This window comes from Pestalotiopsis fici (genome assembly GCF_000516985.1).
Source record: "Pestalotiopsis fici W106-1 unplaced genomic scaffold PFICI_Scf_3, whole genome shotgun sequence".
NCBI classification, from domain to species: domain Eukaryota; kingdom Fungi; phylum Ascomycota; class Sordariomycetes; order Amphisphaeriales; family Sporocadaceae; genus Pestalotiopsis; species Pestalotiopsis fici.
Window position 1 is genome coordinate 2,820,060 of NW_006917093.1, and position 15,703 is coordinate 2,835,762.

Genomic DNA, 15,703 nt, shown 5'->3' on the forward strand with positions numbered 1-15,703 from the left:
CGGGACATGAATGGGCTGCTGCTTCTTGCATTTCGCAGCTGTTGCACTGCATTATCTTTGTGTTTCCACCCGTTCAAGATAAGGAACGCGGCTCTGTGTAATACGGTGCTTTCATTGACTACACCCGGGCGAATCTGCCGAAGAGTTCTTATCGTTACGCAGCTCGGTTGGGCTCTGTCTCTCTCTCTCTGGACGGTGGCATATCTTTTCTTCTCCTTTTTGAACATGCCCAAAACCTCGACGCACGCTGATTCATGCGGATGCGCAATTGTGATGCATGTAGGCGCTGCACCAGAAGGATGATCGTGGTGACGTGTGTGTGTCATTTCGGGATGACCCGGACGCAAGTCTGGCAACGTCTGAGTGTATGATTTGGCGGCAGATCACAGGTAAAAATACGCAGCTAGGAACACCACTCATGAGCTGCATCAAGGATGCTTTCCAAGGGAGAGGATATTGAGCCAGGTTGTTGGCAAATATTCCGTAACATGGCCTGTCACCGCTTCAAAGGGGGCCCGGGATAGCCTGTCGAGCCGGTCTCGGGCCTGAAAGTTCGATGGTGATCAAGATTTGAACCGTCGCATGTCAGTTCCCGTGGACTACCTAATTCTGACAGACGCGAGCAAGTTTCGAGAATAGCAACAACTCAGAGTTGGAGCATTCGAAGGGGAAAAGGACCAGATACTCCATGCTAAAACGAAATAATGAACATGGCAAAAATATCAACAATTATTTTCAAAGCCAGAGACCAAGCGAGTGGCGAATATCGGATCTTGCCTGGGTTGCATCAAACACAACAGAGATCGGATGGGTGGTTCATTTACCGGCATCCTGTAGAACACAACAGTGGCGCATTCGAACAAGTTTAGCGGATGCGACTACATTAGCCTACCGACTGTCGAGTCGATCTAGGACGAGATTTCCGGACAGAGATTTTTGACTAGCGAGTCTCCTCATTGGCAGACTCATGTTTTTGATGCCGCGATAGGAACTCACCTCGCTCGCTATTGGCCCGGATCTAGATCTAGGTCAGTTCGTTCTGCTATCTACTACCTTATTACTCCGTACGTACCTGTTATTTCGTATTCTGCTGGGGTTGTGCTAAAAGTAAAAGACTTGTATATGACGGATCCCAATCACTAGAGAATCAGTCTGTGCTGAACTGAATCAACTGGGCCAATGGATTGATCAAATCTCAATGTGTATATTGACATAACAGATAGCACGCATGAGTGACTCGGTGAATGTATGACCACAGGCTGCTGATCACTGTTTGGCAGGTTTGTGCTTGTCGGACTCATGCTTCCGTCGCCAAGTTTGTAAGAGCACACTCCCGGGCAACCCAAGGATGACTGAACCCAGCTCAGGCTCTGCCTGCACTATCCATCGCGGCCGCCGAGTCAAGGTTTCAGGACAGCCTGTGTGCACTCATCGATCCCGATACCGATAGCCTGGCAAGCCTGGCTGCTTGGTTGTTTGGTCTCTTGGGTCCTTTCTTCGTCTAACTTCATCTTAGCGTCTTCTTTTGCCTGCTCCTATTTGAGCTTGTTTTACTTTTGAGTTTTTGGCATTGAACGGCAGTTCTTATCGTTCAACTGCTACAAGCCTTTGTACACATGCAAAACTCCAGTGCATCCTCTCCAGTTGGTCAACATGAACCGTATCTTTCAACCCGGCAATGCCGAATGGTTAATCACAAAGTATACATCAGTCAGGTAGAAAGCAAGGCCTGCATCTAACACGTGTGCGTTCATACAGGTGTACAGATATCGTTGAGAAGTGCAACGATCCACATTGAGACCTGATAGAACCACGTCGGAAGGGGGGGCGAGCGATCTCCTAGCAAACTGTCATCATTTCTTCTTCCTCTCCTTTAGATAATCTCGATGACGACTCCTGCATGGTTGAGCGATCCTTGTATGATAGAGACTTTCTTGCATGTAAGTCAATGGGTAGACACGTTGTTTATCTGCTTCTGTCTTCTCTGCATAGCGAATGGGAGCCCTGGAAGCTAGCGGCACCATATCTCTCTCTCCAACTATCAATCAGACATCGGATAATGTACATGCATCCATACACCAAAGAATCAAGTCGCGTTCACAACACTCCATGCGACGGCAATAATCAATTACAATCCACGGCTATTCCAACTATGGCGCGTGTTTGGCTTATACTGAGCTCCATAATGGACAATACTCGCCAAAACGAGTGTTAGAATACTCCTAGTCTCCGTGTTATAATCCATAGTCGCGATGTCGCAATACTATTACGCAGCGCTATTGTACATGTGGTACTTGCAATTGCCCTAACTCACAGCGACTTGCGCGGCGCCAAACGGCCTAGCCGATCCCACTGCCAGGTGACATGGGTCAGGCGATAGCCACTAAATGAGCCGACACTTGCTGAAAACTTTGTGTCCGAATTCGCTTCGCACCTGCCACCAATATCCCCCCCAATCATGGTGGTGTGAGCAGGTAGTAGGGTAGGTGCGAGTTGTTAGATAGCTGTGTGCAATCGGGTCAGTCAGTCTGGCATATGCACGACAATCTATCTGTTGCTGTCCCTGCTTCTTCCTCATCCAACTCTCGATTTTCATTTATTTATTTATTTTTCGTTATCCTGCATTACCGTAGACGCATATATTGCGCCATCGACGACGACAGATCTAGGGTTTCTTTCTCCCTATATCAATTCCTGCCCATTGTTTTTTAATTTTTTGTGGCTTGACCACCTACGTTCAAAGAAGCAGAACGCCCAGGCACAGAAACATCATCCCGTCGTCTTTTCCAAACCTTCCGTGATTCACCGTCCAGAAAGCTCCGGGTCCCTGCTTGATATACCCTGAGTTCTACACAAATAGGGGACGGTTCAGCACCTGAAGCTTACTCGCTCGCTCTTGAAAGGGGATCTCTCGACATACAGCACTCTTTATTCTTCCTTTACAAGCGTCAGGTGTTGCATCAGCTGTCGTAAGATAGATATTCACTTACAAGACCATGGTCCTAACCAAGCAGAGATCGCCTCGAAATCCTGACGACTTCCCGACCGTCCAGCTCTTCCTTCTAGGTTGGTGACTTTATTTTTTTTTTCAAATCACACACCCATCTGCTCTACTCTCGTACACAAGACTATTGCTAATCAGCTCACAGCCATTGTCCGTCTCGCCGAGCCTATTGCGCTCACCTCCATCTTTCCATATGCCTGGTCGCTGGTCAAGCGGTTCAAGATTGGCAATGAGCAAGATGCCTCCTTTTACGCTGGCTTGCTCATCTCGGCTTTTGCCCTAGCTGAAGCCTCCATGGGCATGTACTGGGGCGGGCTCTCTGATCGTATCGGCCGGAAACCTGTTCTCCTAATGGGATGTATCGGCACCATGTTCAGCCTGATTCTCGTCGGCTTTGCCACAAACATTTGGATTGCTCTCGCTGGACGTGCCGTGGGTGGACTCTTGAACGGAAATATTGGTGTCATTCAGACTATGGTCTCGGAACTTTGCACCAAGAAGGAGCATGAGCGTAAGATTCGTTCTCTCATCATTTTGGGCATATTATGCTGACATTGTCTCAAAGCACGTGCATACGCCGTGATGCCTTTTGTATGGTCTATCGGAACCATTATTGGGCCAAGTATCGGTGGCATCTTTGCCGAGCCACACAAGTCTTTCCCCGACACTTTTCCCGAGGGAAGCTTCTTCGACGTGTTCCCCTATCTTCTGCCCAACCTCATCTGCGCTGGTCTCTTGCTTGTCAGCATTTGTTTGGGCTATTTCCTGCTTGACGAGACCCACCCCGACATGGCCCCTCGAGTCATGCTTCCGGACGACACGTATGTATCCTTTGAGACACCACTCCTCGAGACCTCGGACGCCCTCAAGCAGCCAGCCGTCGACATCCGGTCCGAGACCTACGGTACATTCAGGACCAGAAACAGCACCGAGCTTTCTCGTGAACTGCCATGTTTGAAGCAGCTGCACAAGGGTGACCAAGTCACCATCTTCACCAACAGGATCGTTGCTCTCATTGTGGCTCTGTCCATCTTCACCTATCACTCAATGACCTACGACCACCTCCTGCCCATATTTTTCGAGGACGAAAAGATGCCCATGACTTCTTTTACCGGGCGGACTGGGGCCTTTTCTGTCGGTAATCCACTGTACTCCCCTGGTGGTCTTGGTCTGTCCATGCAGTCCGTGGGCGTAATCATGGCCATCAACGGCGTCATTGCGCTGTTTGTGCAAGCCGTCATCTTTCCCATTGCGGCCTCCTTCATAGGTGTCTTTCGGCTCTTCATCCTGGTCACGGTTCTGCATCCGGTCGCCTACCTCATCATGCCCCTGCTGTTGCATGTGCCCGAGTCCATGTTGTATCCGTCCATCTACGTTTGCCTGACGGTCCGCAACATTCTGTCCATCATTCTCTACCCACTGCTACTTATCCTGATCAAGGACGCGACGCCTTGCAATACCGTGCTGGGCAAGGTCAATGGTCTGGCCGCCAGCGCCGGTGCCGCCTGCCGAATGATTGCGCCGCCCGTTGCAGGATACCTCTACACCATCGGAAGCCGACAGAACTTTACCGCTCTAGCCTGGTACGGCAGTGCTCTGGTAGCTGTCGTCGGCGCAGTGCAGTGCTTCTCCGTTGAGCGCGTCAAGAATGAGGAGCCCCAAGATGAGGCAGAAACAGCCAAGTCAGCTGGTTATGTGACCATTATCGAGGTTCCCGAGGAAGAGTAGACTATTACGCACTACCTTGACACATTTCATATGGTGGTTCCCATACAACAGCGGGGACGAGACTGTCGAGTACGCCCCAACTGCCCCATTATGTAAAAAAGATATAGAGGAAAGACACCTGGTTGTTTACTAGAGGAATTCGGATTGAAGGTAATTAGACGGCGCAGGATATGACAATTCGGAGGCTGGGAAAAGTTTGTCTTTTGAATTATGACGATACCCATAATTATGCTGGTCTGAGTGGTTGCGATCATCTTCGTGACTGGAATTAGGGGCGTAACAAGATTTGTATTTGGTTAAGGCGTTTGGTAAATTCGTAATCAGGGCTTTACAGCGAAGAACAATAGAATTATTATAAATTTTCTCAAAGTTTTATAGTTGTGGTGAAATGGATGAAGTCTAGCTGGGACTGTTTCTGTCTATGTTAGCGGTATTATATTCCCCTTGGGTAAGCCGATTGGCACAAAAATGGCTGGATTGAGTTAAACACGATGGAGAACGAGCGGAAGTGTTATAGTCATTCGACTTAGCGACGGAAATGTTTCACTTTTCGGTGCGGTATACATATTTGTAGAAGAGTAGTGGTATTACAGTGCTTAGACTACCAGTACAAGGCTTGCTCCTTTGTCATATCTGGGGTAGGATCATGAGTACTCTGGGATGTTGTGCAAGAGCATCCAGAAATGGAGGAGGTCTAGAGAACCTCATGAGGCAGTCCATACTCCTCATTTGCAGTATCAATCATATTTATGAGTATCCTCCTGATCAGGTATCAGTCTTCGTCGCCGGGCAATTCGACCTCTTCAAAAGTCAGCATTCCTGCTGGTCGCACAGTAGCACGGCGAGCTCGTCGTCCTCGCCCCAGCTGATCGACCGGCACAGCTGCGGCAGCCTGCCTAGCTGCTTCTGCTGCAAGGCGGCGTTCTTCCTTGCGCTGTGCAAGAGCCTCGTTGAAGATTCGACGGGTTTCCTTGTCCTGTTCACGCTTCTCGGCCTTCTTTCGCTCCGCGGCTTCTCGAGCTTCCTCGGCCTTTTCCATCTCCTCTTCCTCCACGATCGATGCTGCTCGCGCATTGATAGAGTCTCCATGATCATCATGGTCGTCGTGGTCATCATGGTCGTTGTGAATATCATGGTCGTTGTGATCATCAGGGTCGTCGTGATCATCAGGGTCGTCGTGATTGCTGTAGTCATTAGGGTCATTATGGTCGTTATGGCCATCATGGTCATCATGGTCATGATCGCTGTGGTTGCTATATTCTCCATGATTGTCGGGATCGTTAGGGTCATCATGGTCGTTAGGGTTTTTATGGTCGTTATCATCGTCGTGGTCGTCGTGGCCGTTGTGGTCGTTGGGATTGTTATAATCGTAGTAATTATTAAGATTAACAAGATCCTTGTGGTGATCATCGTGGCTGTTGTGGTCGTCCTGGCCGCTGGGGCCGGTGTGGTTGTTATAGTCACAGTGACTTTCCTGGTTGTTCTGACCGTTGTGGTAGCCAGCGTAGTTGTGGTAGTTGCCGTGGTATTGGTGGTTGTTGTCGTCATTGTGGTTGCAGTGGTCAACGATGCCGTAGTCGTTGTAAGTATCATTATAGGCCATCTCAAAAAAACGATTTTCAGGCTTATCGAACATGGCGCCTTCGTCAATGGCAACTTCATCATCCGATTTAAGCTCGAAACCAGATTCCATCTCGTATGGATCATACAAGGCCGTATCGATGTTCAGTGGCCACTTGATCAGTTGGGGTTGCTGGGGCCTGATTAATTCAGCAGCCTCTGACTGGTTGAACTGTTCTAGGAACCGGGCGGAATACCGAATATCCCCAAGCGTAATAAGCTGTAGAGGGATTGGTCCCTCTTCATTGGACTCCCGAAGATTGGGATCCTGACGTAGCCGGGCGAGATGGCTGTTCCAGCGCTCTTCGTGGGCTCTTTCCTCATTATATCGAGCTCTGAATCAATAGTATGTTAATACACGAGTATTATAATGGAAAGAGAAGCAGAGACGAGGAAGGAGGCTCGAAAACACTTACAGCCAACGATCGATCTGGCGTTGGTTGAGTTTGATCGCTTGATGAGCTTCATAGAATGTACCATAGTGTCGGGAGAGGGCAGAGAGTACCAAGCATTGCTGTTGATAATCCAGACGCGACCACTCTAAAAGAATGACCGGCAGGGCAGCGGACGCCGAAACGGGACTCTTGGCCGCGGCGGCAGTGATGTCGTACTCTGGCATGAAGCCAGGGGCTGAGAATTGGGGATTAGACATTGTAAAGAGTGTAGACTTGCTTGGGTCATGCGCAAGACTCTGCGATCGGCGAAAGATGGCAACGACGATTGTTGGATGTTTGGCATCGACGATGCTTGATGAAAGCCTGGAGAAGTATTGTCGATGTCGCCGAGATTATCATCTCGGCTCGGAAAGAAGAACAAGGCCAGATGTGCAGTATTGTGCAAATCTGGTTGTGACAAGGTCGAGAATTCACAGTTCCAAGCACCATGAAAAGAGTCAAATCATTGTGGAAGTGAAAACGGCAAGTGTCAATTGCTGATAGCGCGGCGGTGAAAATTCTAGCTCGTCTTGGGGACAAAACCACAACTCCAAAGCTCCTGATGTGCAAACGGCGGGCTATCCAAGTGCCAGGCCGCGGGGTCGTGCAACAATCGCCTTGCACAATAGACCTAGAGAGCCAGACTCTGCAATGAGGTGGAGATCTCCTGGCTGTGAGAAAAGTGCCATCCCCAGGTCACTGGTTGCTTTCGTGTTTCTTTCCAGCAACATATCGAAAGGGCGTGCTGATCTTGAGCCGCCTTCCGAGTAAGCTTTTGCCCCCTGTTTGTTGCTCTACCCTCCAACACCCTTATCTCCCATTCTAGCATCTCCCCCAGCTCCTCTTGTTTCCTTTTAGTACATGATCCAAACCCTTGTACATTATCCAATCAGTCTAACTCCATAAGACAATCCAACTTCTTGTCGACTTCCATGTCGTCGTAATGGGAGTCACAATCCTCCATTTCGATATCCAAGTTCTTGATTTCCACATCGACGTCCATCATGTCCATGTCTTCATCAATCCAACCGACGTTCTCGTCGCCCATGTCCATCACAACATCTGTGTCTTCGTCTTCAGACATATCCCCTTCCGAGATATCTGTCATCTCAACATCTGTTTCCAGAGTCGAGAATACAGTGTCTACTCTCCCGAAGACAGTGTCGGTATCTGAGGATTGAGCATACTGGTCAGCCTTGCACGAGAATCGTGCACGGGAGTTCTCTACGTACCTATATCCATAGGGACTACATCCTGAGGATGAGCCTTGTTGATTCGAGTACGGCTATAAGTGGAAGCCATTGTCCTTGTGATAATTTGTAGTGTGATAATTTCTTGGAGTCAGGAAGAGCTCGTTGATGTTGTTCCGCGAAGCAGTGCTGGCTGTAAAAGAGAGATAAAAGGATTTGTATCGAAGTGATGATTATTCGAGTGCAGCTTGATGTTGTATAGCAAGTTTGTAATTTAGACAGTCAGGCATGAGCTGTGTGTGGGCGTATATTCCAACTGCGTAGATGCGGCAGACAAAGACTGGAAAAGAGGCTGTTTAGGATTGGTTCTGCTCGCAAAACAGCAAGTAGCCCGGTGCCTTTTTGATGGAAAAGATGTGACTTATTCAACGGCCTCGCCTCTGTGTTGCACGGCAACCATATTGCGCGTGGCCAACAAGAACCTAATTATTTTTACTCGGTCGCCGAAAGAATCTTGCCACTGCGATTTTGAGCATTTTGAACCGAACCAGATTCGACAAGATTCTTGTCTGTATCATTTCAAGCATGACTATCATTTCCGGTCGCTCTAAGCTGTACGATAATGGCAGAAGTGTGTTCGTCTTTGTGGCTCTTCCAAAACAAAATGGACACGAGAGGATCATATAACATAGGCGTAATCATCCTAAAAAACTGTCTTGTCTGGTTCCATCATACTAACAGCTTCAGAAAAGTCTTCCCGGGGTTAAGAGGAATTGAATTTATAAGGGAAAAGTTTCTTCTTGATCCAACCACATCGACTTCTGTAATTACGCCCTCAAGTCAACATCGGGGTTCATCTTTTCTGTCACAATGACCAGGCACAACTGCAATGTATGATGATTTGTGCTCTACTACCCATGGCTTCAATATGTGCTGGTATTTTCTTGCTTCAGCTGGCGTTTTTCGTTGTCCTTTGTCTTTTTTTCCTTTACTTGGTGGACGTAAAAGACAAGTAGGGTTATGACCAGCCAGGTAGAAGGCCAGCCAGGTGCAAAGTTAGCCGTAGAAGCTGTGGCTTTTATACGAGTTGCTAAATCCATGCGATCCTGTTATGACTCTGGATGTGACTTATGATCAAACTGCAGGCAATCCCTTTCTCACTTCTGGTGTATGTCGTCTAGTATAAGACTAAGATGACTAATTAAGACATTCGTTGCCTGAGACTCCAAATTAATGATCATAAAAGACAGGGGTGGTGGTCTGTGTATTAGGTGTATTCAGCACTGTATTGCACTGTAACAAGTACCCTCGGGCAGGGAGGGAGGGAGGCTCCGTGCACCCTCTCTTCTCTGCCCAAGCCTCGACGTCAGTCAGCTCCCAACTCCTTGGCCCACCCGCAGTCATTACAGTTAGTTGGAGCTCGCTCGCATGGCAATCGCCGCACCCCTGGAAAGCTTCCCTACATTAGTGTTGTATTGGGGGTTGGGTCTAGAGGCGAGGCAAAGCGTTCATTCATAACCACCATCATCATTGTTCTGGGACACGGCGGCGCCTACTACACCAACGGATACCAAGTCGCAAGACAATTGCATCCCCCGCGACCGAACCGGGCACAACCTACAAGCAGCACAGCATCCACTCTCTCTGCAGCGTTGCCGCCATGGCGCCCCGAATCGAAGCCGCCGAAGTCGAAACGTACTGGAACATCTTCTCAACCAGGACAAATGGCGGCAAATACCTGACTGGAGAAATGGCGGCGCCGCTGCTCAAGAACAGCGGCCTGCGGGATGATCAGCTCGAGAAGGTCTGGGACGTGGCCGACATTGACAATGACGGCAACCTCGACTTTGAGGAGTTTTGTGTTGGAATGCGCATCATCTTTGATATAGTCAATGGCGTTGGTCTCCCCATCCATCCCTTCCGGAACGGACACCACCACAGGCAACCAGAACATCTTTGCTTACAAGAGAACAGGAATACGCGGAAGTTCCCAACACGCTGCCCGACTGGCTCGTTCCCGAATCCAAGTCGCATCTCATACAAGCAAACAGAGCACTTACCGGCAAGCAAGTAGCGTTCGAGCAGGTGGACGACGAGGACGATTCGCTTGGGCTAAAGGATGGATTTGACTGGTACATGAACCCACAAGACAAGGCCAAGTACGAGTCGATATATCAGGAGAACAGAGACATGCGCGGAGAAATGTCATGTACGTGATTGCGTGGCGCATAGCCCCCCTCTGACCCTCCTCAGAACAGAAGCCGCTAACCATGATCCCGTCTCCTTATAGTCAATGCCCTAGAGGACCTCTACGAGTCGCTCGACGTGCCAGATACCGATATTCGCAGCGCCTGGAACCTGATCAACCCCTCAGCTTCGGCCACCATTAACAAGGACGCTTGTCTCGCCTTTCTACACATTCTAAACAACCGGCACGAGGGCTTCCGGATCCCGCGGACCGTGCCAGCGTCGCTCCGCTCCTCGTTTGAGCGCAACCAGATCAATTACCAGCTAGACTCGGACCGCAATGCACCCGCCGCCTCCCGCTGGGCGGCCAAGGCCGACGAAAACACGAGCACCGGCCGCAAGGCCAAATTTGGCGATCAGTACCTGACGCGGCTCGGCCGGGGCGGGTTCAAGACAGCCGGCACCGACTTTGGCACGGCCAAGACGGACGACTGGGAAGAAGTGCGGCTCAAGAAGCAGCTGCAGGAGCTCGACGAGAAGATGGCCAAGGTCGAGGAAATGGCGAACCGCCGGCGCGGCGGCAAGAGGGAGAGCAAGCCTGCGCTCGTGAAGCGCGAGCTGGAGCAGCTGCTCGACTACAAGCGCAAGGAGCTGCGCGAGCTGGAAGAGGGCAATGGCAAGGCCAAGACTGGAAGCAACTTGAGGGGCGTAGCGGATGATCTGGCCACTGTAAAGGAGCAGATTGACGGACTCGAGTCACATCTGAGCTCAAGGACGCAAGTCTTGGATCAACTACGGAGGGAAATTGAGGATGAGAAGACTAGCAGATAATTTTGATTAGGAGATCAGTAGTTTGAAAGCCTTGGAGTCAGGGTAGAGGGCATAATATCAAAATGTTTTACTGGTGCCCAAGTTGGATCAAGATCGTGATTATACGATGATTCCAATTTGACCCGACAAACCACAATATACTCAAAGTAACTCATAGAAGAATTCGATTACATTATCAAAACTGGCATGGTATCTATAGGGTATAGGGTATCTGGATCTTTCTGAAGCAGTCGCACGCACCAAATGACCTTTTAACTAGGTATACGCCATCCAAAGGATTCCCGCCAACTTTCTTTTTAGTAGCTGGTGCCATTGACCATGCCTGGCAGTGCCTGAACACCAAGCGTCTTGCCCTTGATCGTGTACACCATGTATGAGAAGACCTTGACGGACCCCATGCGTCCGACTCCACGACTTCTACCAACGGTGGCCATGAGGACGTCCATGGGAAGCGTCTTGACTGGAGTTGGGTTCTTGTTGCGCAGAACCAAATCAATATTCTTGGCCACACCGGCAGCCTATGCAAACGTGTCAATACAATGAAAACGGAAATCTTCTGGGGGTATTCAAGGGTCTCTGTTTGGAGAAATCGACTCACCTGCTTGTCCGTCAAGACGTAAGAACCTCTGGGAAGCCACACAATGTCACCAGCGGCCCAAACATTGTTGGCATTCTTGACGCGGTAAAACTCGTCAACGGCGACAAACTTGTCCTCCCTCAGCACCTTTTCAGGGAGGTACTCGGTGTTGGGCAGCATGCCCATGGTGGGCAGATAGAGGTCCGTGACAATCTTTTCGCCGTTCTTGAGCGTAATCTCCGTCTTGCCGTCGGGCAGGGTCGTGGTGCTCTCGACGCGCGCACTGGTCTTGATGGTGACGTCGAGCTTCTTGAGCTCGCTCTCGGCATTGCTGGATAGCGAGTCGCCGCCCAGGAGCTTTGCGTCGCCCGACAGCAGGACGATTTCTTTGTTCTTGCGGTACTCGAAGCCGAGCTCGCCGGCCGTCTCGACGCCCGTGGCGCCCGCGCCCGCCACCACAATGTGCTTGGCCGCCTTGACCTTTTCGGCGGTCCGGTGCAGCGTGTCGAGGATCTCCTCGTGCGTGCCGTTGGCCTTCCAGGGCACCGCGTCCGCGCCCGCCGTGCGCGTGCCCGTCGCCAGCACCAGGTGGTCGTAGCTGAGGACGCGCTCGCCGCCCTCGCCGCCGACAAGCGCCACCTTGACCGTCTTGGCGTCAATGTCGGCCTCCTTGGCCGTGCCTACGATAAACTCGAAGGCGTCCGAGGGGTACTGGGCGAAGCCCTTCTCAATGGACTGGGTAAAGTCCTCATCCTTCAAGATGCCCGGAATGATGGCACGGACAGATGCCAGGTTCCAATAGAAATGAGAGTTCTAGGCATCATTATTAGACTTGGTTTTCTTTTTAATGTGTTGTATGAAAGCGGGTAATTGATGCTTTTGAAACACATTCGATACGAATGGAGGCTCCAGAAGTACCCGTGCTGATCGATTCCATGCACTCACCGTGGATACGAGAATCACTTTCAAGTCCTTGACCGACTTCCTTGTGTTCTTGACTAGTCTATGTGCGAGTTGAATACCGGCAAAAGAGCCTCCCAAAACAACAATTGTCTGCGTCATGGTGATGACCTAAGGGACTTGTGGTTGGCGAAGGTCCGTTAAGGTGTGGTTTCCGCCGTGTAAGTCGGATTTGAAGCACGAGCCACTGAATCGCTGCTGTGCTGGGTGGTGAAGGAGGGAATTGCACAAGCCTGGTTGTTGCTTACGTGTACAATGTAGAGGATGTGACAAGACAGAGACAAGAAAAAAATCCCACGGCTACGAGGGAGATGCGACTGGCTTTAAATAACAAAACACATTGACCCTGGAGACGCGATGATACGACCTGTTACACAGCACGACAGGGCGACCCAGACCGGAGTTTATGAAGCGCCCGGGGGTGCGCGGATCCGCAGGCTTGAGCTTTCCGGCACCGAAGGCTTTTGGGGGCCTCAAGTTTGACGCTTTGGGGCATATCAAGACATTGGAAAGAGGTCGTGTGTCTCCCCATTCGATAGGGAAAAGACCCGTTTCAATCTGGCACGGAGTCCCCAACTCGTGTCCGTTCGCTCTTCAGCGCTAAACTAGATATCTAAGCAACGAAGGAAACATTACAAAGTAAACGAATGCCAGCCGGTTGCAACACGATCAATTTGTCATCAATTGGCAATCAAACCAGGGCGCAGAGGCTACGCTTACGCTGTATTGGAAATGAGCTGTTCATAATTCCCATAACGCTGACTGGCAACTCCAATAGCGCCAATATGCAAGCGGTCGGGAGTTTTATTAGGAGAAATGTTATCCGGGCTACCCCCCATACGTTATCTGGGCTATTCTAGAGGAAGTATTTCATATAATTCTTTTGATACTCGACTTATTAACAAGAAAATTACTACATAGTAACTTGAAGACCATTTTGCCATATCTACGAAATTTGAAGAGTGCTGTTCTTATCGCTGTCTGGATATTATAGATCAAATTTGCTTGGTGTGTAGTGTATTAGTACACGAACACGGCTTATATAACCAATCTCTAGGCGTGTATAATTGGCAACATGTACCTCATCCGCGGTAGCCCAGATAGCAGAGAGGGAATAGCCCGGATAATATTTCTCCTGAAAAGTGTTCTTTCCAGGCTGCATTCATGAATCAATTGATATGAACAATTCACCATAAAAGCAGATAAATAGCTCCCATGCTATTGCCATTTGATGCTGCCCGAAAACCCGAATTTCTATACAACTGAATGCTGGCATTGATACTGCCAGCGAGTTCAGGGAGACGACTGCAATTACAAGAGCCCGATGGTCGGTCCCGAAATGGACGGGCTTGACGGGGTCACGGAAACAAGCCCGCGTCAAAAGTGGCTCCTGTCAAAGTCCCGGGCTTTTCTAAGAAAGCAATGAAACGCCGTCCAGTGGAAAGGTCATACGTCTTTATAACAAGAAAGCCAAAATTCACTTCACAGTTGTATATAAGGACTTGGCTCTGTATCTTGCGTCAAACAAGCAAGATGTCCTGACTAATCAGGGAGTACGAGTTACTCTCATCAATGATAGATGACGGTCAAGGTGCTCGTCTACTGGCCCAATGCAACGCGTTTGGCAGGTTTTCGAGATCGCCCTGGGGAAGCTGCACTGAGCAGACACAAGAGCATTCTCCAAGACATTCATTCGGAACAAGAAACCGTTGAAGAGCTCACAGCAGAGACATGCCCTACAAGGACGGGAGGGCTGGATACGCAATTAAGCTTACAGAAAAGCATGTGTAAGACACCCATCTTTGACCTCGGAGGGTACATTGAGAGGGACCCAGACGGTTCGGCTCCATTTTGATGTGGTAATTCCCCTGCATCGTACCTGTTTTGCGAACCACAAGACGACGAAAACTTTGGACACCCATAAAAGAAAGAAAGACATCTGACGTATTCTGACAGACAAGTATCACGGCACATCATGACGACAATTGCCAGACCCATGGAGCGCTATTCATAGTGTCCCATTCTCCAACCCCCAAAAATGACATTTACTGTGTAATGACACCAAGGCATCAAATAGCTTGAATAGTACGGAAACCCGACCACGAGCCAATGGCGGGCCAGGGGTCCCTCCCCATTCTTTTACCTTACCCCGCCATATCCCATGTGATCCAAATCCATTGTTGGCGGACACAAGAGAGTCTCAACACATGGCTAACCAGGACCCCACCAAAACTCGGCTCGTCATATTCCCATTACATTACATTTCGGCTCCCCTCAACAAGTTTTCTTCTCTCCTTCTTTGACTTTTCTCATCTGCAATCTTTCGTCATTCTCAATAACTTCCGATTTTTTTACAATCAAATACCACATCAATCACCATGGCTCTGAGCGAAGCTTTCAACACCGCCGTCGCTGACAGCAAGAAGCTGACGGCCAAGCCCTCCAACGACGAGCTTCTCGAGCTCTACGGTACGTCCCAACCACTATTGCTTGGCCCCTTTCCCGTATCAACCCTTGCTTTTAAGATGCGCAAGCTCTGGACTAACTTTTTGCTCTCTTGTAGCTCTCTTCAAGGTCGCCAACGGCGAGGACTTTAGCAAGGCTGCCAAGCCCGGCATGTTCGACCTCAAGGGCAAGGCCAAGTACGCCGCCTGGCAGAAGGAGGTCGATGACAGCACGACCCCAGAGCAGGCTCAGGAGAAGTACGCCGCCCTTGTCGAGACCCTCAAGAACAAGTATGGCTACGACGCCAACAAGACCCCCGAGGACGTTGGTACCTCTTAGACGCCGAGAGAGGCTGGGATACAGACATTGGCAGCACTAGGGCTCCGGGCGGAGGGTCTGGCATGATTACACGGAACCAGGAGGAAGCATCGTGGGGCTATTGGCACCTGGCACGAGTAACGCACTCGTTGCCATTATGATTATCCACATCGATGGCTTGGTTCGCGACGATGCGCCGCATCTCACGAAATCCTCGAAATAGTACACGCACGAAAACGTCGCTCAGTCACAAAAGTGGCAATGATGTGGCTATGAATAAACTCGATATTATTGTACAGCCAGCCGAGCGATTCTCTGGTGTTATTCTTTGCTTTGCGCGACCTGAAAAGTAACCATCTGACACTTGTTCGCATAACGGTGCAGCGATCGGCACATGATACATCCTATA

General features: G+C 49.9%; 6 protein-coding genes across 6 annotated transcripts; 3 read left to right on the forward strand and 3 right to left on the reverse strand.

Annotated features, from left to right (window-relative positions):
* Positions 1-2,996: 2,996 nt before the first annotated feature.
* Positions 2,997-4,732, forward strand: PFICI_05006 (uncharacterized protein; the record flags this gene model as incomplete). The annotated part of the gene is made up of 3 exons (XM_007833587.1): positions 2,997-3,066; positions 3,150-3,515; positions 3,570-4,732. The coding sequence occupies 3 exons, from the start codon at positions 2,997-2,999 to the stop codon at positions 4,730-4,732; spliced, it is 1,599 nt and encodes a 532-aa protein (XP_007831778.1).
* Positions 4,733-5,504: 772 nt separating this feature from the next.
* PFICI_05007 (uncharacterized protein) lies at positions 5,505-7,004 on the reverse strand (the record flags this gene model as incomplete). Its single annotated transcript, XM_007833588.1, has 2 exons — positions 5,505-6,687; positions 6,769-7,004. The coding sequence occupies 2 exons, from the start codon at positions 7,002-7,004 to the stop codon at positions 5,505-5,507; spliced, it is 1,419 nt and encodes a 472-aa protein (XP_007831779.1).
* Positions 7,005-7,675: 671 nt separating this feature from the next.
* On the reverse strand, positions 7,676-8,088 carry PFICI_05008 (uncharacterized protein; the record flags this gene model as incomplete). The annotated part of the gene is made up of 2 exons (XM_007833589.1): positions 7,676-7,956; positions 8,019-8,088. 2 exons carry the CDS (start codon positions 8,086-8,088, stop codon positions 7,676-7,678), a joined length of 351 nt encoding a protein of 116 aa, XP_007831780.1.
* A 1,548-nt stretch (positions 8,089-9,636) lies between these two features.
* Positions 9,637-10,994, forward strand: PFICI_05009 (Actin cytoskeleton-regulatory complex protein end-3; the record flags this gene model as incomplete). Its single annotated transcript, XM_007833590.1, has 3 exons — positions 9,637-9,873; positions 9,951-10,185; positions 10,267-10,994. The coding sequence occupies 3 exons, from the start codon at positions 9,637-9,639 to the stop codon at positions 10,992-10,994; spliced, it is 1,200 nt and encodes a 399-aa protein (XP_007831781.1).
* A 296-nt stretch (positions 10,995-11,290) lies between these two features.
* PFICI_05010 (uncharacterized protein) lies at positions 11,291-12,633 on the reverse strand (the record flags this gene model as incomplete). Its single annotated transcript, XM_007833591.1, has 3 exons — positions 11,291-11,512; positions 11,593-12,384; positions 12,517-12,633. 3 exons carry the CDS (start codon positions 12,631-12,633, stop codon positions 11,291-11,293), a joined length of 1,131 nt encoding a protein of 376 aa, XP_007831782.1.
* Positions 12,634-14,909: 2,276 nt separating this feature from the next.
* On the forward strand, positions 14,910-15,315 carry PFICI_05011 (uncharacterized protein; the record flags this gene model as incomplete). The annotated part of the gene is made up of 2 exons (XM_007833592.1): positions 14,910-15,000; positions 15,095-15,315. The coding sequence occupies 2 exons, from the start codon at positions 14,910-14,912 to the stop codon at positions 15,313-15,315; spliced, it is 312 nt and encodes a 103-aa protein (XP_007831783.1).
* Positions 15,316-15,703: the final 388 nt, after the last annotated feature.